At 40.9% G+C, this 27,711-nt stretch overlaps 1 protein-coding gene across 8 annotated transcripts; it reads right to left on the minus strand.

Moving 5' to 3' along the window:
- Positions 1 to 150: 150 nt before the first annotated feature.
- On the minus strand, positions 151 to 27,675 carry ROPN1 (rhophilin associated tail protein 1). Of its 8 annotated transcripts, none has more exons than XM_045502307.1 (7): positions 27,503 to 27,673; positions 21,345 to 21,465; positions 12,095 to 12,222; positions 8,325 to 8,442; positions 6,865 to 7,026; positions 841 to 1,016; positions 151 to 357 (listed from the first exon to the last, which is right to left on the minus strand). In XM_045502307.1, exons 3-7 carry the CDS (start codon positions 12,208 to 12,210, stop codon positions 291 to 293), a joined length of 639 nt encoding a protein of 212 aa, XP_045358263.1. In that variant the 5' UTR covers positions 12,211 to 12,222; positions 21,345 to 21,465; positions 27,503 to 27,673; the 3' UTR covers positions 151 to 290. The 8 variants fall into 8 exon arrangements, with proteins under 8 accessions (XP_045358263.1, XP_045358262.1, XP_045358259.1 ...); XM_045502306.1 differs by having other exon boundaries at positions 27,496 to 27,673; XM_045502303.1 differs by having other exon boundaries at positions 27,453 to 27,673.
- Positions 27,676 to 27,711: the final 36 nt, after the last annotated feature.

Genomic DNA, 27,711 nt, shown 5'->3' on the forward strand with positions numbered 1-27,711 from the left:
AATCTGCCAGCCTGGCTTTGACTTGAGATACATTTTCTATCCACGCTTTGTTAGCCACTTTCATTCAGTGTCCATATGGGAAGAATACTAATCTTCTGTTAATGTAGGTGTTTTGTTCCAACAATTTTACATCTTAATTCCACACATTTCTGGTTTCGCATGTTTGCCTAATTGTTTATTAGTGTGTACCAGTTGTACAAGAAAATTGACATTGGATGGCACGTGGGATTCAGTCATTCTGAAGCTCAATCATCTCTGTATCTTCCTTTAAAATTGCCAAAACTGTGCTTTTACTCCAGCCGAACCCTGGGGTTTTGGGTAAAGTCGTTGACCTTGATTAAACCATCAGGACCAATTCTGTTTGGGAAAAATATATATCTGGGGTTAGTTCGTTTAACAATCAATCTTAAGAAAGACAATATATTAACTCTCTTACTCCAAGTGAATTCTGCTGTGGCTTCTGCCCTTATCACCCTCTTTTTCTCTGACTTCTTGGCCCCCTGCTCCTCCTCCTCCTCCCTCCTACCCTACTCGTCAAACCTGAGTGTGAGCCAGAATCATCGGGGGCTTGCTAAGACACAGATGCCTGGGCCCTGCCCCTGAGTTTGTGACTGGGTATTTTAGGCAACAGCCTGAGAAGTAGCATTTCCAACCCCTCACCAGAATCACTGTCCTATGCCATTCTTTTTGCCCTTTCCCCTTTGCTTTTGGGTCCTTATTTCTTGTTCTTCACAACATTTCTCTGTTCCCAGGGCAGTATAATGTAGTAACTTCCCTATATCTTGGCCTGCTATGTTTTATTGGTATTCTTTCCCCTTCCATGTGTAACAGTTTACTTACACTTCCTGTTCAATGTAGTTCAGCATTCGGCTGACATGTGAGGCAGAGATCTCCCCATCCACTTCGGCAATATATGTGTACAGAAACTGGAAGGTGCTAAATGGGATCCGGGGAGGTCCACAGTCATGGTCAGATGATAACACTTCGCACACTATCTTGAGAGTTTTGGCAATGGTCTATAAAGCCATAAGATAAAATGAGAAAAAAGTCACTGTTCCAAATTAAATTCCTAAGATGAGTTTAGAAGCCAGAAAGAAAACAAAAATATTGCTCTCATAAAATGAAATGGGAATGATGTAATACTCTGGAAAGCTTAAATATTTTTTACCCCCAAATGTCATTTAATTCGATCTAAAAAATATTGATATCCTGGGTGTCTTTCTTTTTTTCCTTTCCTTTCTTTGTTGGAGGGATACGCTCAAGGGACTAAGTTTATGAACTGCTCAATACTTTACGATATTTATTACTTTAATCAGAATAACCTCACAATTTTTATATTATAAAAAATTAAAATTATTCTTATTGCTTTCCAATCTTACCTCTAAAGAGCTGAGATAATTAGTCTAGTTTATATGCTCCAGCAGTCTGTGGAACAATGCCACAGTAGGGGCAAGAAGGGAGGAGAAGGTGAGTCCCTGGGAAGATAGGAGTCCCGGATACAGAAAAAGTGACACTGAACATTAAAACCACTTCTTCTAAAACATGTAGATCCATCTAATCAGAACACCTAGTATTTTTTTTTTACATTTATTTATGTTTGAGAGAGAGAGAGACAGCGTGAGCAGGGGAGGCGGAGAGAGAGAGGGAGACACAGAATCTGAAGCAGGCTCCAGCCTCCAAGCTGTCAGCACAGAGCCCGATGCGGGGCTCGAACCATGAACTGTGAGATCATGACCTGAGCCGAAGTCGGATGCTCAACCGACTGAGCCACCCAGGTGCCCCAGAACACCTAGTATTTTTTTTTATTTTTTTTATTTTTTGAGAAAGAGTGAGAGAGAGTATGCATGCATGCAAGCAGGGTAGGGACAGAAGGAGAGGAAGGGAGAGAATCCCAAGCAGGCTCCACGCTCTGCATGATGCCTGACACAGGGCTCGATCCCACAACCCTGGGATCATGACCTGCGCCATAATCAAGAGTCGAGCACTTAACTGACTGAGCCACCAGGTGCCCCAAAACACCTAGTATTTTATATGACATAACATTCACCTTGTTGTTGCTGGGAAAAAATTAAGTAGATGATGGATTCCAGAAGGTTTATGGTACAGAAACAAACACTGCTTACAATGAAACTTGAACATTTAGAAGATCATGTTCAGAACTGAGGTTTTACTCACCTATGTCTTTAAATAAACCTACTGTTTATATAAATTTCACAAGTGAAAAAGTTGTGAAATTATGGGATAAAGGAAAGAAGTGATTCAAAGAAAGGATTGTTTAGTTCTGAATTAGCAAAGATAGGTCAGCAAAAATGTCTTGATGGTTTACCAAAACAGATGATGTGCAGATTATCCTTAAAAACCTTCCAGGGATCAGTGAAAAATGAGTCTGGAGTGGTGAACTGGGTGTGACTGGGTGAAAGAAAAGGCAGCTGCACTATCTCCCCAAAGGCTGGCCAGCACAGTTCTTTCTTTGCAATTGCTATTAGCTGTTCTGTTCCCTTCCTCCCCCTGAATATAATGGAAGTCTCAATAATGGTTCTTTAACTGGTGTGTGTTACCCAGGGGTGTAAATGGTTATGTCAGGAGGTATATGAGGATGCTGAGTAAACTTGGCCATCTTCCTAAAAGTGACAAGTGATTTAAACATTTTTTGCATTAACTATTAATTTTAATTGATTTAATATTTACATTTTGTTTCTCTGCATTTAAATATTAAATATTGCCATTTTATGAAACAGAAGCATCAATGCACATGAATTTTAAAATGATAAGCCACATTATGTCAAAGAAATTTTGGTTTGCAGTAGGCCATTTTCATTGACTCTCCCCTGCCCTCGGGAGTCCTCACCTGGAAATCCTGTGAAGTGCTGTATGTGGCAGAGGGCCAGGCACTTCCAGGAAGGAGGGTGAGAGGCAGGCAGACAAAAGGCTGGGTAAGAGGCTGTCAGGGAGAGGGAGGGGCATGTACGTGACATGACGTCAAAGGGGTTTGGGGACTCTTATGATCTGCATTCAGGGCTCATCCTCTCTGCTTCTCTTTAAATAAATAAAATTAAAAAAAGAATCCCCTACTGCCTTTGTTCTGCAGACTCATCCAGGTGGGGGTGCTGTTAAGGGCTGAACTGTGTTCATCCAAAATTCATATATTGAAGCCCCAACCCCAGGACCTCAGAATGTGACTATATTTGGAGATGGGGCCTTTAAAGAGATAATTAAGGTAAAATTAAGTCATCAGAGTGGGCCCTAACCCAATAGGACTGCTGTCCTTCTAAGAAGAGGAGATTAGGACATAGAGACACCAGATATATGCATACCCAGAGGGACAGCCATATGAAGAAACAGGGAGACAAGGGCTATTTACAAGCCAAGGGGAGTGGCCTCAGACACCTTGATCTCAGACTTCCAGCCTCCAGGACTGTGAGACAATAAATTCCTGGTGTTTAAGCTGCCCAGTCTGTGGTACTTCGTTCTGGCAGCTCTACAAGCTAATGCAGGTGCTTTCTACTCTAAATAGTATCTTTTGCTGATCACTCAAACACAAACCTTTAAGCTCTATTGTCTTCATAAGATTTTAAAATACTTTAAAAGATTTAATACATGGATGAATGGGTAAAGAATTCTCTGGACAAGAGCTTTTTGGAAAACTTAAATAAATCTAACATAAACAGGGATCTGCCTTCTGTTGCACAAGATTTTTTTTGGTCATGTGGGGCTCTACTTCATAAAGAGAGCCTTTATAAGCATCTTCTGAGACTCATTTTCAAACCCAGAGGTGAAAGGCTTAGAAAGTGAATCATTTGCTAACAAAATATGTCCTTCCTTCCAGTGAACACAATTACATGATCTTCCTTTTCTATAACCAGTCTCAGTGGAACAGGAGGTAATATATGCTAGTCTAACGGAAGGAGTGCTGAGAGAGAAGAGGAATACAAGTCTGCGTGCCACAGTCTTTTGAATCATGAGTGTAGAGCCAGAGAGCTCAAGAAAGTACCTGCTATCTAAAATTCCTGCCAGTAGACTGTAAGGAGGGAAGTGGTTTTTCTAAATGGCACCAAGATCATGGCTGGCTGGTGAATTGGCAAAGGAAGGAGGAAATTCCTGGGCTTGCCTCTAAGGATTTATGACTTAACTAGAATGCAAAGCCTCCACCAGACTGATGGCTCCTACCTCCACTTTTAAGTTCCTAGCAATAGTCCAGCATGAAAAAAATGGGTAAAATGGGCCTATTCCTGGATTCACAGAGCACCTTTTATTTACAGATTAGCCCTTTAGGCTGACTTCACCTCTAGGTGTTCTATGATCTTGGGATGAGGAGGGGCACAGATACCTCAGGACCTCTCAGTATTGGAGGAGCCCACTGTTATCCAAAGCCAGGCCTGAGGGTATCTCAGTGGAAGCAGAGAAGGGGGAATAGAATCACAGAATGTTAGAGATGAAAGAACTTCATGGAACATCTAATTCAACCTCCTCATTTTAGAAGGAGGTAGAAAGATACAATTCCCCTCATGGTTTCCCCTCCCCAGCTTGGAGGCAGACATATCAAAGTAAATCTAAGCAGCTGCGCTGTGAGCTAAGCAGAGGGAGGAATGGAATTTAGCTTTCCATAGTTACTCTTGGTTCCTGTGAGGTATGTGGACAAGGAAAGGACTCACACACTTCACCAAGGGATGTGGGAACCCCTTTCTTTGGTGGCTTTGCAGTCCTGAAGTCACTCTTTCCCTATTATGCACTTTGCTACCATCTTGAAGAGTGGGGTGGTGTGAAGAAATCTGAGAGGCTGGGCCTTTACCTCAAAGCTGTTTCAGTTACTGCATCAGACTAAAATTCCTGGACTAGATCGAATCTACTTATTTTCTTACTCAACCCTTTGTGGGTAGGGTAGACCAGGAAAATCAGAATTAACTACAGACAGGGGTACCCAGGTGGCTCAGTCGGTTAAGCGGCCAACTCTTGATTTTGGCTCAAGTCATGATCCCTCAGTTCATGAGATCCAGTCCCGAATTGGGCTCTACAGTGACAGTATGGGGCCTGCTTGGGTTTCTCTCTCTGCCTCTCCCCCCTCTCTGTCTCTCTCTCTCAAAACAAATAAATAAACATTGAAAAAATAACGAACTACAGATAAAATACAGTATGTTCCCCTCTCCTCACCCCAAACACCTCTGCAAGTAGTATGAATACATTTGTGACCCTATGAGAATTTAATAAAATGTGTCAATTTTTAATTTTCCCTTCTGGATTTCCCCCAATCTTTGGGGCTATTTCCACAGAAGTGTGATAGTGATGACAGGCAAAACATCTACTCTGGCTGCATTTTCCTCTCCTCTTTGGAGGAGAGCAATTTATTCATTATATAATGTTATTATTAGGACAATGAGACAAAAAACCATGAATGAATGGCCTCTCCTCACCTTGTCTCTGAAGAAATGGTTATAATGATGGGGCACCTAGGTTGCTCAGTCGGTTAAGTGTCCAACTTCAGTTCATGTCATGATCTCGCAGTCTGTGGGTTTGAGCCCCAGGTCAGGCTCTGTGCTGACAGCTCAGAGCCTGGAGCCTGCTTCAGATTCTGTGTCTCCCTCTCTCTCTACTCCTCCCCCACTTACACTCTGTCTCTCAGTCTCTCTCAAAAATACACATTAAAAAAAATTATAAAAAAGAAATGATTGTAATGAAAGTTGCAGGGGAAACCCATAGGAAAAGTTGAACTATGTAGTATTTCTCATAACTTTTGTCAGATACATATCCCAAGCATATTCAAGAACAAAGAATAAGATGGTGTTTAGATTTGTTGACTGATTCAAACTACCTCTGTGTACCATTTGCTTTTGGTGGAGGCAATGATTTTCTCATTAACTTTCAAACTTGCATGTATTCCAGGGATTTTTAAAAAGCCATGTTTCTGATTCGTTTTATTTTTATTATTTTTTTTAACATTTATTCGTTTTTGAGAGACAGAGATAGAGTGCAAATGGGGGAGGAGCAGAGAAAAAGGGAGACACAGAATCTGAAGCAGGCTCCAGGCTCTGAGCTGTCAGCACAGAGCCTGATGCAGGGCTGGAACACATGAACCACGAGATCATGACCTGAGCCAAAGTCAGACGCTTAACCGAGTGAGCCACCGAGGTGCCCCCAGATTCATTTTCATTTAAGCTATTATAACAGTGTTTAACAAGAGTGAGTCCACATCTAAGAGGATACCTAAATATATATATATATATATATATATATATATATATATATATATATGAACTGTGTGCAGTATCTTTTTCTTTAAAACAGAAACATTCCTTTTCCAATTGTAAACCAAGTCAAATTTGGAAAAGGCATGAATTTGTATGGGCATCCTGCATCCATGATGATGTCAAGACTATAAGTCTGGAAATAGCCTCATATCTCCTTTCCTGCTCTCTCATCTCTGATTTTTATATACAGTTAAGCTTATCAAATAGTAGTTTCTATAAGGCTGTACATCTTTTTAAAAGTCTCTATTGGTATATCTTCTAGGTATCTGAAACCCAAGTATAAGCAAATCTACAGCTGGCTCTTGGTTATCTTTAGGAATATGGGTGGAGTGGTGACAGAAATAAATCTGAGTGCAATGTCTGAAATTCACAAATAATCCAAAATCCACATTCTAGTAAACTCTCCCCAGGGTCTGATGACAGTTTTCCCCTCTCTCCTCCTTCCCCCTGCTTCTGGCTGATGAGCAGAGGAAAGACCTAACTCAGAGAGGAGGAGAAGTAGACAAAAGAGGCATGCTCATCCTCAGCCCAGGAGACTGACCCTGTGTGCAGAGCCACTGCTCTGCCAGGCTCAGACAGAGCTTTTCCCGTAAGGAACAAAAAAGCAGTAAAGCTCACTTACAACTCCAAGAGAACTGCAAGCAAGGGCTAAAAACTTCAGCCACTCAATCTCCTCCGTGAAGCGGCCCACGTTCATCACACTGTTAAACAGATCTGTTGGGAGACTCAGCACCTTCCATATCTGGGCCAGCTCATCTACATGGATGATCAGTCTGCCAGCAACCTGCAGGCCAGGGCACAGACGCAAGATAGAGAATGAGGGACAGGATGAGAGGATGCCCCGAGGGACAATGCACAGCAAAGCCCATGTTCTCCCAGCACACAGCAAAGGGTTTGGTAGGGGGTGGTGGTCAGGGGTGGACCCTGGCAGTTCTCTTTGTAGGGTAGAGAAACATTCAGTGGAGTGGAAAGCATGCTGAGGTATAATTCAATCATTTTAACTCTAGATGTGAAAATCATAGGGAAATAATACACTTATTACATTTTCGTTTTTTTCTGATGCTTTTATTGTCTGCCGTTTCATCCCTAGTTTGTCCCTAGTTTGGCAGATAGGATAGCCTGAAAATGAAACACCAAGGGGCAGAAGACTTGTCTGAGACCACTGATCAGTGAGGAAATAAAAATTAGATATTAAGTCTCTTGCTCCTAGGGTCTATGGACATCTTTGCACTAGACTTCCCATGCAACCCTCACACTTTCCCAAGAATATTATGGGGTCTGTGGTCTGGATGCCTAATATTACTTGGTCCCAGGCATGTCAGATCTCTGTCACATCTGTTGCATAAGGTGCTTGATGGTTAAGAGGAAGGGAACAAATGGCCAGTTGTTGGCCAACGATGTAAGAAGGCTACAGATGCCCCAACAAAGTGCTACTGCACCTTCCCTGCCCCTCTCACTCTAGTGAAATGCTAAGCCTCTGGGAGCAAGGCAGTTGGCTGTCAGTCCTGAATCACCGCAATCATCTCTGTCCTGGATTTTAAAGTGGAGTTTGGTGGTGCTAAACATTATTGCCTGAGAACTGGCCAAGCTGCAGCTTTGTCAAGTCAGACCTTCCTCATCCACTCACTGGGAAGTTCCCAGAATTATGTGGCTGTGAAGAGAGCCAGGATTTTCTCCAAAAGCTAGGTTATGTCTGCACCTGAGATAACTGGGGAACTAAATCACACTCCTCTCCAAACTGTGACCGGCATCATATTATGATCTTGATGAGTAAGGCAGACATTGTCAAGGGACTCTGGATCTGCACTCCTCCGGGGTGAAGGGATTAGTATTGAATTGAGCCCCTGGATATTCTGCCAGCTTCAGGAAAACCTGGGATGACTCCACTGATAACTCAGCTTACGGTCTATTTCATTATCATTCCTATTTCCCCAAGAGAAGATTTACTTCCAAGGCATCTTTAGTGAATTTCATGATACTGAGTGGCCAGCTGACTGGACAGAGGATGGTGAGCTTTTGTTTTTATCCACCTGGACTCAGCATTGCCCATCCTCCCCCTTGATGCTGGGGTGCAGCCCTTACCCGAGAATGCAGGATCTTTAGCAGCTCAGGTGTAAGCTCTGCCCAGTTAGACAAAGCCACTCGCTCAGACCGCTCTCTCACTGGAGGAATCTCTCCACGAGACATAGCCCCAAAATAACTACAAGAGAAAAAGTTAGGTGGGTGGGGAGAACATCCTATATGCCAGTGGCCTCTGGCTGCTTTGAGAATCCCCTTCCCCTTTTCTTGAGGGGAGGGGATGGAGAAAGAGCATTTGTTAGGGGCTTCTATATGCCAGACACTTTGTTTCATTACATCAATGTACAGGAAAAGCCTGAATATGTTACTTTCCCCTCAAGGTATAAAGAACACTTAGGGAGTAAAAAGATTTGCTTCTCTCTAAGGATGAGGAATGATCAATAAAAATTTTGGTATGGAATTCCCTGAAGCATCTTGAGCCTGGGTTTTTTCCCCAGTCACCCCTCCTAAGTGTTTTATATACACGTGTGTGTGCGCACACACATATACATACACACACACACACATATATAATAGGAGATATATATATGTGTTCTATACAATAGATATGCATATAATATATATGTAATATAATATATAACAGTAATTTGTTTCTCTCTCTTATCATATACATTACACATACTACATATAATTATATATGATATGTATATACACATATGCACATATACATACATATGTACATAGACTATACGTATTATACACATTATATATATGTATATATAACACCACACACACACACATATATATATAATAGAGAGGAAAAGGTCACTGTTATTTTAAATCCACCTCTCTCTTTCATGGAGGAAGAATCCTAGTTACCTAGAGGACTGTCTTTCAAACATAAAATCTTTATTTTCAATAAAATGGCTATTGACATACTAAAAGGTGATATTAGGTAGGGGGTAGGGATATGCGCTCTTGGAAAAAAGCTGGAAGAGCACTAAAGTGACCTGTATAAGAAAGAGGAGGAGAGGAAGCCGCTCTAGGGGTGATCCAGGAAAGGTCTCCAGCTGGAGGTGGTGAGGCTTGGGCTTAAAGGAGGAAGGGAGAGAAGGTTGGCAGGGCACTAAGGAAGGCTCAGGTGAGAAGACAAGCCACAGAGGGTCGAGACCACCTTATGTGGGGTGTGTGAAGTAAAACTGTTCTCTACCTTCCCTCAAAAATTTTCATAAAAACTTGCCTGCTCATAGATGTTTTGTGGCGTGGACTTTGTTTTGATGCAAGGTGAAAAAAATGCTGAGTCCTGTTTCAAAACTGGCTTCAGATAAAAAGGGCTGCCTGCAGCAGGCATGGACATAAGCAGTTGACACACGGGTCACCAATGCTGTCGGGAAGGGACTGTCTCCTTCAAAAGCCTTGTTAGTAATTATCCCTGGATCACATGCCTCTGCCTCTCTCTGGTTTAGTTTTCATGAATAAATATTTTCACTATTTTTTCCCCAAATCCGGGTAGTATAAAAATAATGCAGAGGGAATTTTGTAGAAGCCCATTTTAGGGTCAAGCCATACAATGATGGGGATGAACCACTGCCTGTCCCTATGCCACAGACCAATGCAGAGCTAAAGCTACAAGGCCTAAAACAATACCTTCCAGGTACCCCTCAGATGTCAGCAGCAGAGAGGGCAGAAGAAATACTGTCTGGACGCCTTTTACAGTGTGCAGTGTTGGGGTACACGTGGGTTCAGACTGACAACAGGAGTGGACTAGAGAAACTTGGGTGGCATAAATGGGAGAGACAGAAACAGGGCACCTCATTTGACAGAAGTGACTGTGCAGATAGAGAGTGAGACTCAGCAGCAGTGTCTTTGGACTTTCTGGCCAAGTTATTTAGAGAATGTGGAAATGAGGCTGTACTCCCGGATTTAGTACCCTGTGGGTCATTTAGCTTCATTTGCAACCAACAGTTGCAGGGTTATTCGCATCTATGACCAATTCGTGTGGTCACACATACCATGAGACAAGTTTATGTCCTGCTGACGTCCAGGAGCTGATTTCTTAACTGAGAGCACCTATGTAGGGAGATGCTTGCTTGTGATGAATTAAGCACAAAATTAAGACATATTTTGTCTTGGAAATACTTTATGGGGTTCCTAAAGTGCCATGGGTTTGTAAGTCACATAAAACCATCTGATAAGTGCTTTTCAGGTCTGAATAGATGGAGAGTGCTCTCAGGTCACGCTTTCCTTTTTCACTGCAGTTAAACTACAAACTGATTCTTCACGGATACTTAAAAAATTTATAGCACACGATACAAAATGGGAGCAAGCTGGCTACAACAGTGGAATGTTTTCTCCCATAAATGTCAGGGACAATCGCAAGAAATGTCATTTTCCTTGTTACAAAGCAGCAGCATAATAAAATGGGGCTTTAAACTATTGTATGGTATAAAACAAAGTCTGTCTGAGTATGCCAAAAGAAATTAGTCTTCTGATGCCAAAGTTCAGTCTGAGAGAGAATATATAAAATTTAGAATGGAAAACGAAACAGTGTTCGTTACTAGCAAAGCAACCCCATTATGTTCCCTTTTACGAGCACCACTGGCTTATTTTCCTTCCATCTGTGAAAGCTTCATCCTGACCCAAATCCGGAGCGGGAGTGCACCGACTCAGAGACTGAGGCTCCACTCAGATAACACTGTGCGCCTTCTCGAGGTGCCCACATCTTCCCACCTGCGCAGTACTCCTCATGCTGAAGACTTTCTCTCTTCCCCCAGCCGACCGGCGAGGCTCCACAAGCCTCTCTGACTCCCCTTTTACCCCTGAAACGCTGCTGAGGAGGTCAGCATTAAGCAGTAAAACTAGCCTGAAAATGGTCCAGGAGGTCTGGTAAGCTCCCACCCCCTGCCTCAAGCCCCAGATCCCCAGTTTCGAGAGGGCATGTCTGTCTAAGCAGCAATTCCACAGCTGAAAGGCTTTCTGCGCAAAGCTGTTGCAATCCGGGCCAGCGGCTGGCTACCGCGGCGTGAGCTCCTTCCACCCAGCAGCCTCCGGGGGTCGCTCCCGAAAACGGGCCCTGAGCTAGAGGCACGGTGTTTTCAGCCAGGCCCGCGCTCCTCCGGCCCTCGGCACCCCGTTTTGCCTCCTTGCTCCTCAGTGCAGCGTGCACTGGGTGGACATCTTCATGTTGAGGGAACAAATTAGCTCCGAGAAACACTAAAGAAAATAACGATTTCCCCGAAGACAAGGTACAGAATGTCTGGCTGGGGCAAGAACGGGGCTGAACGGCCGCAGAGGAACGGGTCTCAAGAAAACGCAACCGCAGAGGTGGACCAGCGTGGACTGAGCGCGCGCTGCCGGGCCTGCGGCCACATCGCCTCGCTCCCCGAGGCGCGTTGCTGCTCTCTAGTGGTGAGACCAGAGACCCGGCCCTGGTTTAGACCAGGGACTGACTGCAGGCGCGGCTGCTGCGGGGCTCCAGGCGCCTGTGTCCTCTGGGACGGGGGAGGGGTGCAGGGACCGCCCTGGGACGTGTGCCGCCAAACTGTGGGACTCCACTCCTGCTGATCGCCCCAGGACACTTGGCCGAGTGCTCTGGCGGCCTGTCGCTCAGTCTGGGTCGCTTAGGGGAGGGCAACCCACCCTGGCCCGGTGTGTTTTCTTGCGGTGTGGATTTTAAAGCATCAAAGCAATTCGAGAGCTGAACATCACAAAGATTATGTTAATCAGTCCTGATTCCCAGTCTGCAGTCCTGACACCCTCCTCAGTTTTCCGGACGACCACCCCTCCTCCACCTCCAATGGGAACCTGGGGCTGAGGTGAGAAGGAGTACGTACTCAGCTGCCCACTGGATGAGATCCTGTGGCTGGGTCCGAATGGCGGCTTTGGTGAATTGCTTCAGCAATTCCGGCAGCTCCGGGGGGATGCATATTTGCTTATTTGTCTGAGGCATTGATTGGTTGACCTAATGGCAGGGGAAAGATAAATTAATTGAGAATCTTTGAATCATAAAATGACAGGAATCCTGGACCAGAGGTCACCCAGCTTCTGTTTGATCTTCTCCATCCTGGGGAGTTCATTACCCCACAAGGTATATACATTCCATTGTTACACAACTCCGAAGTTAGAAAATGGGTTACTAACCGCTGCTTTGTGTTCTTGTAAATAATTACGTCCTCTACTTAAAAACCGCACAATTCGTCTTCATTTAAAAAGAAAGGTCAGCAAGAAGTAAGCAAAAATATCCCCTAATGATGTCACCCCAAAATATTGGACATCTTCCAGAATGTTTTCAATATAAATACATGTATGTTTGTATAAATAAAAATGGGGTCGTGCACAACAGCATATCATGAACATCTTCCATGTCACACAAACACAACTCTTATGGCAGGATAAGTTGTAGCAAAATTTACTCTGTGAATATTATTTGATACTAGGCTATTTCCAAATAAAAATAATCATTAAACAGCTATCTGGTGAACATCTCTCCCTACATCTGCATGTATTTATCTTTTCTAATTGTAAAAGACAAAACTTGTACATTTCATTCAAAAAGTTCCAGGACAAATTGAAACAAAACATAAAAATCCATAGATGGTACACAAACAGCAGATTAAAAGATTTTGTCTGCTGTTAGCAGAGAAAAAGAGACAAGATAATCCAAAAAGTCCCACATTGGGTGCCTGGCTGGCTCAGTTGGAGGAACTTGCAACTCATGATCTCAGGGTGGTGAGTTTGAGCCCCACGTTGGGTATAAAGATTACTTACATAAACCTTTAAAAAGAAAAAGCAAAACAAAGCCCCCCACCCCTTCAAAACACATACATGTTGGACAAATCCCAGAAAACACACCTTTCAGATTGCCTTGCTGACATGGAAGAAAGCGAGGGATATCCTCAAGTGCCAAATAAAATGAGTAAAGCAGAAACCAAACTGGTAAGCAAATGAAGAAGGTAAGATGCAAATGTAGATGCCCAAAACTTGAAACTCTCAGACAAATGACCAGGCAAGTTGCAAACAAATCAGGTCTTAGGCCCACAAAGAGTGAACAACTGAACCAAAGGACTCTCTTACGCCCACCCCACAAACCTGATACCCTCCCAAGTTCACACACCCTCAACATAAACGGTGGAAATACTCTGCCGGCTGGCAGGGGGGGGAAACACTGAAATGTGTCTCCATTGTTGCTTCTTGTTGGGGGCAAGCTAGTCTCCCACCAGTTTGTTGCCACAAACTAGGTCTTAGTGTAATAGGTCAACTTATAAGATAGCAGAAAGCTTATTGTATATAAGTTCGGCTTAACCTCACCTTTCATGCATGAATAATTGAGATAAAAGCTTATGTAGTTCCCTATTAGGGTTATCAGAAATTACTAACCACCCTATCTCGCTTCTGTAACTTCACCGGCTTGCTAAATAGTTAACTTAGGTTGCAAAACTCTCCCCCACCCCTTCTACCAAGATATGGCCTAGGGAAGACCAACATGTAAAAAGTCACAAACTCACTGCCCCACGGTATCTTAGGTGTCTAACTATGATTGGTCATTTTAAACCCTCTTAGGACAAAGAACTTTAAATTGATAGGTTCCCGCCAAAACTAATGTCTGTGTGTCACAATATAATTGGTTACCATGAAATGTTGTAAATTGTAATTGGTTAGCTAAATAATGACGTATTCTGACTTGCTAAAATCCATATAAGCTCACTGCTACCTTTGTTCAGGGCCATTCTCTGCACTTTTCTCCTTAAGATCAGGAGATCAGGTTTGGCCCGGCTGTGAATAAAATCTTGCCTCGCTTCTATTCGGCGTCCGGTGGTTTTTTTCGACAGCGCCCTGTTTCATTAGTTGTAGATTTATACCTCTGACCCTGTTGGGAAGTCCCAAGACAAGAAACTAAAGTGGCCTCAGGTTGATAGTACTCCATTATCATTCACTGTATGTTCTTTTATTTGGAAGAGTAGAAAGATTTGATTAATTTTAGACTTTGTAAAAACTCAAGTATGCATAGCAACATTTCAAGAGTAATTACTATGAAAATAATATAAACACCAAACTAGTAGAAAGGAGAAAAGGAATTAAAAACAATAGCAACAATGGGGCGCCTGGGTGGCTTAGTAGGTTGAGCATCAGACTTCAGCTCAGGTCATGACCTCACAGTTTGTGAGTTCCAGCCCCGCATCAGGCTCTGCACTGACAGTTCAGAGCCTGGAGCCTGCTTCGGATTCTGTGTCTCCCTCTCTCTCTGCCCCTCCCCCACTTGTACTCTGTCTCTGTCTGTCTCTCAAGAATAAATAAACATTAAAAAAATTAAAAAAAAAAAAAAACAATAGCAACAAAACAACTTGATCAACCCACAAGAAGCCGAGAAAGGAGTGGGGAAAGCATAGGAAAAATGGGTAAACAACATGATAGAAAAGAACCCATATACAGTATATCCATAATCAAAACAAAAAAAATGGTCTTAAGTGTGGCCATTAAAATTATCAGACCAGACTTTTCAAAAATCCAAATTTGGGCATATCTGAAAAGACATAAAGACACAAAACAACTGAAGGTGAGAGGCTACATGGATAAGTGGGCAAATAAAACCAAAAGAAATGTTCATACCAGACAGGAAACTTAAAGGCAAAATGCATTATTAGGAACAAGGAGGGTCAGCTCATAATGATAAAAGCTTCAATTCATTGAGAAGATAGCACAGTTCTCAGTGAGTATTGCTACAGATACCATCAGGGGTGAATGCTGGATGGAAAGGAAATCTGTTGTTTAGGGTTACATATATATGTCATAATATTACAACAAATAGCAAGGGATGACAAACACAGATTCCAACTTTGAGTTTCCTCTTTTGGGGAGGGAGAGAAGGTCGTCAGGGCGATGCAACAGAGATACCAACACCATTAATGATAGTCTATATTTTAAATTGGATGGTGGCTGCATAGATATTTGTTTCATTAGCTTTAATCCTATATTTATGTCATGCATTTTATTTTATATGTATGAAATATTTCGTAATTTAAAAGTTACCATTACATTTGTTTCTGATAACTTTTCAATCCATTTTATCTAGGAAAGGGCAGTGCCTTATTTTCTCATATTGTCTGAATATATGTATAAAATTGTGGTTAAGCACACATGACAAAATTTACCACTGTAACCATTTTTGAGCGTATGGTTCAGAGGCATGAAATGCATTTGCACTGTTGTGCAACAATCACCACCATCCATCTCCAGGATTTTTTCATCTTCCAAAACTTAAAACTCTGTACCCATTATACAATAATTCTCCATTTCCCTCTCCCCTTAACACCTGGAAACCACCACTCTGCTTTCTTTATTTATGAATTTGACTACCCTAGGTACTTCATATAAGTAGAATTACACAATATTTGTTCTTTTGTATTTGGCTTGTTTCACTTAGCATAATGTCCTCAAGTTTCATCCATGTTGTAGAGTGTTAATATTCCATTGTGAGTGTGTGTGTGTGTGTGTGTGTGTTCAACCTGTTGTTGAACATTTGGGTTGTTTTTGTCTTTTGGCTATTGTGAGTAATGCTGCGATGAACTAGGTATACAAACACCTGTTCAAGTCCCTGCTTTCAATTCTTTTGGTATATACCCAGAAGTGGGGTCGCTGGATCAGATGGAAATTCAATTTTTGATTTTCTCAGGCAGTGCCATACTGTTCCTTCAAAGAGGCTGTACTTTTGCCTATTTGTATTTATTTTGACAGGATATTTTAGTTGTGCAATTGTTTGATTTCTATTCTAAAGGTTAAAATGGCATCATGTAAATGAAAAGATGGTCGAACCCTAATTAACCAGGCTTCCATGATAACAGTAAGAATGACAGCCCTTGGTCATTACAGAGTAAATTTAAGCAAAGCCTTTACCCCATTGCCTCTTCTAAGAATATTCCGAGATCTCTCTCCATTTTTGGCCAATCTCTAGTGAATTCTCCATATCTACAGTCTTTTTTGGAATGCTTACTCCTTTTATAACCTCTTGCAATTCTTTCTGCTCTCACCACCCCATTTTTCCCTTAAAAGTCATCAATTATACCTATTAACTTCTGGTCTATGCCAGATACTATGTTAAGTATTCTGTATACATATTCTCACTTAATCCTCAAAATATCCGTATGAGGTAGATTATATTATCACCATTCCACAGATGATGAAACTAAGGAGAAATAAAACTTTTGAAAGGACATGTAGCTCTTAAGAGACAGAAGCAGGATTTGAACACACACAGTCTGATGTGGGAGATGCCTGTTAAACATGACTGTCCTTTCCTTCTTGAGGTTTTCTCTTCCTTTGATGGCGTATACCATTCTTGTCTTTCTATTTTTGTCAGCACTCCTCCTCTGTCACCATAACTTTTTTCCTCCTTCCTGGTGACAGACGAGTTTTCAATCTTCCCAAAACTCAGTCTTCAGCACCCTGAGCTCCTGTCTTTCTGTCCTTCTTGGAGAGCTCACATCCTCTCATGGCTCCATCTACCAAAAAATGGCATTGATTATACTTGTCTGTCCATCCCTGACCTCACTTCCTACTATCTCTAGGACACATCTCTACTAAAACTCACTCTCCATCTCCCAACTAAGTCCCATTCCTAAATTCATTTCTGAACATCATGCCACTATTTTCTCAGTCATTTGACCTCCAAGCCCTGGGGAGAAGCTTCATCAACCCACAAGAAGGCAAGAATGGAATGGAGAGAGCATAGGAAAAATGGATAAAGGATAAACGACATGGTAGCAAAGAATCCATATACAATATATCCGTAATCACAATAAAAAGAAATGGTCTTAAGTGTAGCCATTAAAATACAGAAATTATCAGACCAGATTTTTCAAAAATCTCTCACTAAATCCCATTGATGCTAAATCTCCAAATCTTCCCTTCCTCTCTATTTCTACTCCTTTTATTCTGGTTCAGCCCCTCACCACCCGCTGTGCACTTCCTAACTGGCATCCCTGTCTCAGGTCATTCTCTGGTCTAGTCTGTGTGTCCAGCATGTCCACATCTATATTCTACGCTGCTGTTAATAGGTCAGAGAGCCCTGCTCACAAAATGGCAATCATATCCTGACTTTCAAGGTTCTCTATGATTTATACACAATTTTAAACTAGAATTTTTCTACTAATGTTTACCAACACAAATTTCCAACACGTAGTCTACTCTGGCATATTTCCAAGAGATTATATATCTGAAGGTTAGCACTTGTTCATCCATTGTTAGTAGAACTCTATCTTGCTTTTCTATTTTCCTCAGTATTTTGCTAATTCTGGCTGGCTTACTTGAAGTGGTCTCTTTTTTTCCATCTATTCAAACTCTACACACCCCTAAGGTTCATCTTGCATCCTACTATGCCATAGGCCTTCTTAGAAAACTTGAGAATCATCAGATAGTATTGTAATACACATTTTACCATTTCACCCCATTCTATCTTTTACAGATCTCTATAGCTGAGTTTTCCACAAGTGGCCAAAGCAGAATGGGCTACAGGTGTCTCCAGGAGAGATCGATGGTTGTAAACTTTTTATAGTGATACAAAATTTACAACCATTTTACAACCATTCACCTACTTATAACGGTTGAAATTATATGTGGATACTGTTTGGCTCAGTCAGTAAACTTCCATATTCCAGTAATTATTGTTTTTGTGCTTAAGGTTTTATGTGCAGCACCTGCCAGAGGAGATGATTGTATAGGGTTTTCCACTTTAACCATCATGTTAGAACCATCTCCATAAGTCTGATAAACATTGCTTAATTGTAATGTATTTGTTATTAGTGATAATCGTTTGTGCATATGTTTCAAATACTTAGGTCTTCCTTTGATTTAATTTGCTCTTATTTTTCACATTTTTTTCCCCAACAAAGAAGGCACATATGCCTCATCATTATCATCATCACTTATTCATTTTTTGAAATTTTGACTTGATTTGTATAATTATTTATTCTTGGCTTTTGATGTGAAATATTCAAAATCTGATAATGAAATTTTATAATGACGTTTGTTATAGAAATAAAAAGCAATATTTCTAAAAACAAATAATAATGGAAAATAATTGGTTAGTTGAGGGGTTTGAACCTTTTTAATATCTTACAAAAAATAGTTTTCAAACTATTTTAACTCCATTTGATTATAAGTAATCGTTTATATTTTTAGAAATCTAACACTCTGATTATTAAATAATAGTATTTTCAAAATTCCCACTTTACTTATCAAATGCTCAGTTTTCAAAAATTTTGTGATTTATTTAAAAATACTTATAAGAAAATGGACCTTATTTTCTTTGCAAATTGATTTGTTATGGTCAAAAGACTTGTAGTCGCCTTAATACTTGAAATATATTTTTTATTTTCCTACCATAAAGTAAAATTTAAAATTAAATATTAATCATTTTAATTTATACTTATTACTATTTTTTTTTTTTTTTATTTTAGAGAGAGAGAGCATGAGCAGGGGAGAGGGGTAGAGGAAGAGAGAGAGACTCTTAAGCTGGCTCCACACCCAGTGCAGAGCCCAACACGGGGCTGGATTCCACGACCCTGGGATCATGACCTGAGCCAAAATCAAGAGTGTGATGCGCAACTGACTGAGCCACTCAGGAGCCCCTAATATCTACTATTTTTAGTGTTATTTAAAATTTAGATTTGTTTTACCCTGATCATTTTTTGTCTATCTAAGTATCTTATTTTCATGGAAAAGTTATCAAATGAAGAAAATGGTGCCAGACAAATTATGCCAGGGACTTAGCAGAAAATACAGTACACAGACAATTTCTTAAGAGACCAATTCTTAAAGTCTCTGGTCTCAGGACCCCTTAAAAGTTACTGAGGACCCCAAAGAGCTTTTGTTAATATGGGTTTTATCTGTCAATATTTATCATTTTAGAAATTAAAACAAAAAATTTAAATATTAGTTTTAAAATAAAAATAAACCCTTTACATATCAACATAAGTAACATTTTAATGAAAAATAACTATACCTTCCACAAACCAAAAACCCCATAGTGAGAAGAGTGGCATTGTTTTACGTTTTTTGCAAATCTCTTCATGTCTGGCTTAATGGACGATAGCCAGATTCTCATATCTGCTTTGTACTCAATCTGTTATAGTATCACATATCATGTAGCTTCTGGAAAACACTGTACACTCTTAAGAAAAAGAGTGAAGAAAGCATATCGTGTATTAATATTATTACAAAAAGTTTTAATTTCATGGACTCCTACTCCCCAAAGTCTCCAGGCTCCTCTGAAGTCCCTGAAATCACACTTCGAAAACCACTATTTTTAGGAAACTTTACAACAGTATTTACAATAGTAGTTTACATCAGATTGGATCCAAGATGCTAAGTAAAAGATCCCATAATTAAGAAATAAAGCCAACATGTCTCTCACAGTTGTAGAATTACTCATTTTACCAACCTGCCTGGGAAATGACCACATGTTTGGGATCAAACGAAGCCAAGGAAAGATATAAATGCTATTCTGGAATAATACTATTAGAAGATTCATTGATGACATTCTGTACAAGACTAATGAATCAAAGCATTTCCTTGCAGAGTGGTGAATCTGCAGTTGTTAAGTAACTGCATTCAGTTAATAGCACTAGTTAGAATCCCTGGAGAGGAATGCTTGGAAAAGTATTGTTTTGCCAAAAAGTACCCAAAACTACTCAGGGCGATGTACATGGAGTAGTAACTAAGTACTTTAAAACAAATCAGATGTTCTAGATTATGCAAGCACAGCTGTTCCTATACCGGTGGGAAATCTGTGATGACAGGAAGGTGGGAAGGCTTTACACTCTATCTGCTCTCCATGTTCTCCATGCCTGTGATGCAAGTAAGACATTATTTTGTTCACAATGAGCTCTTGTCTATACTTCCCCTGTAAATGTGAATTCCACATTAAAGTATGTTACTAATAAAATCCAAGCCATTCTGGTTCCGTCTGTTTTCAGCTTATGTGAAGAAACTGCTGTTTCCTACCAAGGTAACTATCAAAGGAAAAGCTTTTTCTCTGGAGATTAGGAGCGAAAAGAAAAATTGGAAAAAAAAAAAAAAAAAAAAAAGTCAATGATCTTTGCTGCAGAGTTGTTGAAGAGAGATTATTGTCTTCAGAAAATTGGCCTGCTTGACATTTTTGAGCACCAGAATGAATTTAATCAAAATCTCAAGGAGTGTTTGAAAATAAGTATACTAACAATCCTTGCAGATTGAAAGGAAATGTGAAGTTACATGATACTAATACTCTAGCTTCAATCCTAAAGAGACTAGCAGCAAAACATCTGTTAAGTGTCACATTATTTGGAAATACATGATATGAAAAAGTTCAAGTGCATTAGAAATCTATTCATGTTATCATGAGAATTTCAATGAAAAAAAGAAAGAAGTTAAACGATCCAGGTTCTGGTTAAGAGTGAGAAAGGAGTTTCTGTCAACTGCAGAAAAATCAATAAATACCCTTCTACTATTTGCTAAAAGCCATATGTGAGGCAAACTTTTCCACTGATGTTAACTGTAAGAATTCGAAGAAAACATCATTAAAAGATTTTTGTCAGGAACCTCATGTATTCATTTCAACACAAAACTTGATATAAAGCAAACTCATGATAAGAAAACAAACTTGACTTCTCTATATAAAGTTTTCAAATGTTTATTTGGGAGTTTTATTCAAATTAAACAGTTATATCTTTACTGTTACTTTGTATTTTACTTTTTATTATAGTTATGTAATAAAAATGCACTGAATTTTTGTATAAGCTCCATAAAAACCTCCCAGTACCCTCCAGTTTACCTCAGTGTGTGCCTTCCATTTATTTCTTTGTGTGCCGTCACTCGAAAAAGGTTGAGGAAGTGCAAGCACTTCTGTAGAAAAACTTTCAAGTTTTCTTTCAATGTTTAAGTTTCAATGTTTTAAGATTGTGTGTTACAGAAGAAATTCTGGTAACTATTGCGATTGATTTCTAGTAAAACCTGAGATTTCTATAACTTAAAAAGAATGTCCATTAGAAAACAAACTGTAAAAATAGTGGTTGTTAAAGGAAAAATTAGCTTCTAGTTTAAAATACTCACCTAGAGTATTAGAAGCCAGCAAGAAAGTTTGGGACAAATTAGCAAAGTGGATAGATTTCTTTTGATTGCAGGGAAATAGAATTCACAGAATATTCCATGGGCCAAAGACACCTGGGACTTTCTAAAGAAAACAGGAGCCAAGGGAAGAAAGTAGGAACATCTGGTTAATCACTGGCAGAACCTCTCTTACTGAGGAAGCATTCTAACAGTGTAACCTTACACTAGTTTTATAAATAGGAGCTGGGATTCCCTCATGAGAATTGACGTTGCTTGCTGGGTTGTTAGAGGAGGGGTCTTTAAGATTTCTGACACTTATAAAACACCATAGCACGAACAAATTTTAAGATGGCCATGTGATTCTAAGATTGAGATCAGCTGAGTGCATTTGAAAGAACAGAAAAGTTCTAATCTATTACTAATCTATTCTTATTTTATAAAGCAGTAACAGCATAATAATCTTTACAATATCAGCGAGTGCATTACACTCCAACCATGCCTCACTTCTACTCTGGAACTGCTTCACTCCTGCTTCCACCTTGCTTGATTTGTGCGTTCTCCATCACTATAATTCTATTTTTTGTTTAATTTCCAGTGGACGACTTTCCCCTCAAGGCTGCATCCCACCCAACTATTACTGTCCCTACTCTCAGTACATGAAGTCATTACCTACCTGAGTGAGATGTCAGAATGAATTCACACAGCCATCCTTTGCCTACCTCAGTGTATCTAAACACATTTTCATGCTTCTTTGCATACCCAGTACTTTTTAAATTATATACCAGACATGTAAAAACTAAAGTTTCTAATCTGTTGTGCCACTGGTGTTTGACTAACAAAAGCCTTGTCAGTTTCACTCCCCCCCCCCCACCCCCCAGGATAGTCTCTCTGCAAAGAGTCAAGCACAATCCTCAGTCCACAGCCAGAGTTGGCAAATAGCTCCAGGGGAAAAAATGGCTTGTGATCTTCAGCTCACCTTGGAAGGGCTCCACACCCTCCTGGAATTTTAATCAATCTAGTCCTCATTGCTTCTAAAGCCCTCTGCTGTCTTTACAATGTTTTCAAAACTATTTTCTCTAGATTTTTTAAAGTTGTCGCAGTTGGAATCTTGAGCTGCTGCACCTTCCTGTATTCTAGCTGGAGGTCAGGCTGATTTTTGTGGCTGCAACCAGAGCTCTACCCCAATGCTTCCCAAATCTCCAATTGTAGACTCTCAACCACGCTGCAGTCCTATCTACCAGCTACCCTTTCCTATCAGTTCCTCTTTCCCATAAAAGCACCTGAAACATACTTCTTTTACTTTCTCAGTTGCCTTATCTAATACATCATGGCCATTTTTAAAAAAATGTTTATTTTTGAGAGAGAAAGAGGGAGAGAACTAGTGGGGGAGGGGCAGAGAGGCAGGGGACAACAGAGAATCCGAAGGAGGCTCGTGCTGTCAGTGCAGAGCCTTACATGGGGCTCTAACTCAGGAACCATGAGATCATGACCTAAGCTGAAGTCTGACGCTTAACCAACTAAACCACCCAGGTGCCCCCATTATGGCCATTTTTTATTTTTCCTCCTTCTCTTTCATTCCCTACTTCAGTCCCTGATGAGTTTTAGAAAACTGTCAAGAAAACAAAAAGGAGCACCTTTAAAAAAAAGTAAGGAGTTCAATTTGACTTACACTATTTTCCGTTTACAGATGAGAGAACTGACGTACAAAAAGGTGGAGTGCATTGGCGCAAGGTAACAGTTTTATGTTGGAGCTGAAGCAAGAATCTGGGGCTACGTCACTGCTCTTTCCATACTATATTCCCTCCCTCTCTCTAAATAATGCACTTACACATTATGGATTTTCTCTAGGACAAACCTAGTCTCAAACGTCATGTCCTGCTGTCCCCCTAAATCACTGAAATATCCAAGATATTCCCATTTGTATCATGAAAAGTACATTTTTAGAACGTTGAAGTGGAACAAAAATTATTTGTCAGAGTATGTCCTAATTTTTTTGTCCTGGTGATATGGTAATTGTCTAACTACATTACACCCAGTTGCAAAGAATGAAAGGATGCCCAGCATAAGAAGGGCCTAAGAGCAGTCATTGCTCATTCATGATCTCATTTAATCTTTACAACACCCTATTTGTAGGTAATTTCTAATATTATAATCATTTTCCCAATGGCAGGAAACTCAGGCTTAGTTTTCCCACATAAAATGTCTTAACCACTCATCACATCACTCTCAAAAATCTTTAGTGGATCTTCATTTCTTTTCTTGTCAAAATGATGCCATGTCTGACTTCCAAGTTCTCCACAATTCAACTTATTCATATTAATTAGCTTTGCCTCTCCAACTTTATTTGACAGAAATCTGAATCTTTTTCCATCCTGGGCTTGATCCACGGTCAAGCCAATTTAGCATTTGGATGCCAACAGCAATATTGCTAAGAGCTGTCCTACCCGACCTTGTCCTTTTTTTGAGCAGTAGTTTTTGGCTTTGTTATCAGCAAATTTATCAGAATTGCTTATATATCATGCTAATACCACCTCTTGGAAGTTATGAGTTGCACATATTTATCATTTAACAGGTGAACAGGTATCTCTTTTGATTTATCTTAAACTAGCCATGCTAATATTCTAAATCCCTCAGGTTCATATCAAGGTCCACAAGCCCAGGACACCCTCTACAGACTGCTACATTAACTGTGCTCTCTAAAGTTGCATGACACGTCTTCTAATTTGGAGATCAGTGTACAAAACTGGGGTCACTTTAACACCGTCTGTCATAAGTTTATCAGCCTTCATTTTTTTCAGAATGAAGTTGTCAGAATACCCCCAACATCACGTTCATACTTTTTCTTGTCTTCCCTACCTCCCATTTCATTATAGCATTACTATGATTTAGAAACTCAAAATATGTGACAGCTCTGAGGGAATGCACCACAGTTTTCCATATAAGATAGGGATCTATTTTTTTTCTGTTTCTTTTGTTATTCATGATGATGTTCAACATTGCACTTGTCTTTTCCAACAGAAAAACACTGTCCTTCACAGCAGGGTGAGGTATAACACCCATAGAGCAGAGAAAGCTCTAGTGAAGAGGCATTCTTGGCTATTAGACAGGAGACCAGGATTCTTGTCCTAGGCCTGTATTTGACTGATTATGTGATCCTGAGCTAATAATCCAATAAAACTCTATGGATCAGGACTAGTGCTGAATACTGTGATACAGAAATAAATGAGTCGTACACCCTGCCCTCAGAGAGCTCATGGGTAGTAGAAGAGATTGATAGGAAAATAAGTGACTAAAATAGGGTATGATAAGTGTTAAAAAGTCTGCACTAGATATAGGAGAACAGAATCTTCTAGGTAAGACATCTAACATTTACAGGTAGGAGAAAGTCATCAGAAAATTCTTCCCAAAGAGTGATGGTATTTGAACAGAGACTTCGGAAGCCTGGTTTGTTCATTGTTGTATTGTCAATTCCCACAATAGTGCCAGGTACAGAGTAGATACTCAGTAAGCATCTATTTACTGATAAGAGCAAGGAAGGATTTTTTTTTTTTTTTTTTTTAATGGCTAGGACTCCTTAGACAAAGGTATGGAAGTATCAGAGAATGTAGTGAATTAAGGGAACTGTGAGTAATTATGGAGGATTAGGGTGGGCAGAGGTGGAGTGGTTGGGTCTAGGCCTGGAACTATAGACCAAGTCCAGAATATAAAAGGCCTGGTAAGCTTTGCTAAGGCTTTAGAACTTTATCTTGAAGGCAATAGAGAGACACTAGAGGATTTAAGCACTAGGGTCACACAATCAGATTTGGGTGTTAGTTTGATATGCCTGTTACCAATTTATTGCCTCTCAGCTCCAAATTCACCCTGCATTGCCTTCTCAGCAAAAATTGAACAAGGTTCTTTAAATATTTCTCCTTTGTTATCTGCCGTGTTAAACTCTGTTGGTAGAGTTTGACACTGGAGGGATACTGGAGGAAGAAAGGGTTTCTCTTGCAGGTTCCATATGCTCCACTTGCTAGGCGTCAGGAGCATGAAGTTTCTCCAGTGATGCAATCCTGTAGTGCACAGCTTCTCCAGCCTCTGGTTCCTACAGGATGTGATCTCATGCATGTCTGACTGCCACAATGCATGGCAGCTAGCAGGGCCCAATGTCTAGCAGCTCCCCCTGGCACCTCTCTTGGGAAGCTTTGTAGTAGAGTGCTCCCACTAAGTTTGGGCAGAGAACAATATTCACTCATGGTCATATTCTTTTCGTACATGACTTCTTCAGTGTCCTAGACTGTGGATTTTTGCCTGTCTGGCACCTCAGCAATTTTTCTACCATTCAGTGAGTTGTGGCCACACTCTCTTTGACAAGCTCTTGGGAGGTCAGCTCTTTCTCGGGCAATCTATCTCGAGGGTAGTGGTTGCTCCTTACATTTGTGATTACTGTATACTTCAGATCTCTCCTTACATCTTAACTAGCCAATCTTCCATTAGTCCAATCCCATTATAGCTAAAAACTCTTAATGTTGAACGCTGTTAAATTTGTATATGATTTCTTACTCTTTCTTGGACTCTGAAACACATACTGAAGGATCAACAGCTGTGTAGATGGGCTGAAGGAAGTGGAGTGAAGCTCCAGGCAGGGAGGTTGGTTAAAAGAGTATGGTGGCACATTTAGCAACAACTCTTGAGAGCATCATTGCCTTTTAGCAGTTACAATGGGGAGGGATAAGAGAGGCAGAAGTTAAGGACTTGGGAACCAGTGTAGGAGGAGGAGGAGAGAAGAGTACAGGGTGACCCCACTTTTCAAGTGTGCGTGACTGGGTAGATGGTAGTAGAAATGGAGGACACGGAAGGAGGGGCAGGTCAAATTCTCCTTCCATGTTTCATTTGACTCTCAGGAGTTCCATGTACTTTTGAGCCACAGAGACTTAGAATCATAGTCTCCTCAGGTTGAAGAGGCACCAAAGCCCAACGTTTCTGCCTTTGAGCAATAGAGACCATTTGTTCACATCAGATAAGTGAGGAAAGGTCCATTCTATCTTAATGTTCCATGATTCTAATGTTTTACAAAGTTCTTTTCCACTCCTAAAGCTCTCAGTATGGTAGACCTTCCTCAATTATTTATTCCAGGCCCCACACTCTAAAATTCAATGGGTTTCCTTTTTTTTCTGAAGCATACATGCCACCCAGTGTGGAATGGCAGGTCAACACATATGTGCTGGGTGCTGAAGAATATAGGACTTATCAAACGTGGAATATAGATTTGTTTTTGGAATTGCTCATTTGGTTTTATTGGTGTGGGCTAAGTACAGCTTCAGTTCTATTAACGAAAGGCCACAGTTACATGAATGAAAGGCTCCAGACACCAGAATCTCAGAGACAGTTTCTACGAACAGCTCTTGGAAACAAGGACCAGGCAATCGTATACACTAGTCAGGGTTTGGAATAGAAGGTAGTGGGTTTGGGACACATGGTTCCCCTTGCTCGGAATTAACTCCTCACTTTTTCACAGGTTCTTAGATCTCAGGTCAGTTCCATTACACCTTCTCAGAGCACCACTTACCTGCCTCTCTCCTGGGCAGCACTTGTCTCAGCTCTAATTACATTATTTGTGCGATTTTTAATGAACACCTGCCACCCCCATTAGACTATATACTTGAAGGTAGGGACAGTTTCTGCTCACTATAGGAATAGCCTAGCCTAGAATATAGTCACTGATCAATAGACATTAGGAACATGAATGATTGATAGCAGTTTTTATAGTGCTACTCATGTCCACTAATCCTCATGACAATCCCCCCACAGGTAGGAAAAAAAAAAAGTGGTTTGGCTAGTCAGTAGGGGTCTCTGATCCTAGATTCCGTTTGGTTTTCAAATCACCATCGTCTGTGTAAGAAATCATAAAATAGTAGCCCTGGGTACAAAATATACACATAGCTTGGGTACAGAGCAGTAATCTCCCAAGATCATATTCTCTTAAAGATCACAGCCCCCTCCTCTTGCTCGGTGAACAAGGAGGGATTCAGAATCCAGGTGAGTCCAAGGGCAGGACTCTTCCCCAAGACCCGCACGGCCCTCGGGCGCTTGGGGCGCTTCCCTCCCTCTTCTTCCCCTAGGGGTTGCTACCTGAGGCTAGTTCTCAAACGGGCTGTCGGGGACGAGGCCTCACCTCGCACCTGGCCTCAGGCGGAAGGAGATGTGAGGACAGATGGAGTCCCACACACCCTGGGCGGGGGCTGGGGAAAGCCGCAGAACTTGGGCGGGGAAAGGCGGTACCAGCTTTGGCCTCAAGGGACAGGAGAGGTGGGGCGGGACCAGGCTTTGTTAGCGCTTCGCCTTCCCCTGGCAACCCCGACGCCGCGCTGCGTTGCCTGGCAACCACGGG

Source organism: Leopardus geoffroyi, chromosome C2 (assembly GCF_018350155.1).
Source record: "Leopardus geoffroyi isolate Oge1 chromosome C2, O.geoffroyi_Oge1_pat1.0, whole genome shotgun sequence".
Lineage (NCBI taxonomy): Eukaryota > Metazoa > Chordata > Mammalia > Carnivora > Felidae > Leopardus > Leopardus geoffroyi.

Bases quoted from the DNA above. Each gene is read 5' to 3' on its own strand.
- ROPN1 (XM_045502311.1), bottom strand. From the start codon at position 12,210: ATGCCTCAGACAAATAAGCAAATATGCATCCCCCCGGAGCTGCCGGAA. The intron at 7,027-8,324 runs GTAAGGGCTGCA...CCTGGCCTGCAG, and splicing joins TAAAGATCCTGCATTCTCGG to GTTGCTGGCAGACTGATCAT. The intron at 358-840 runs GTAAGTAAACTG...TTTCCCAAACAG, and splicing joins AACTACATTGAACAGGAAGT to AATTGGTCCTGATGGTTTAA.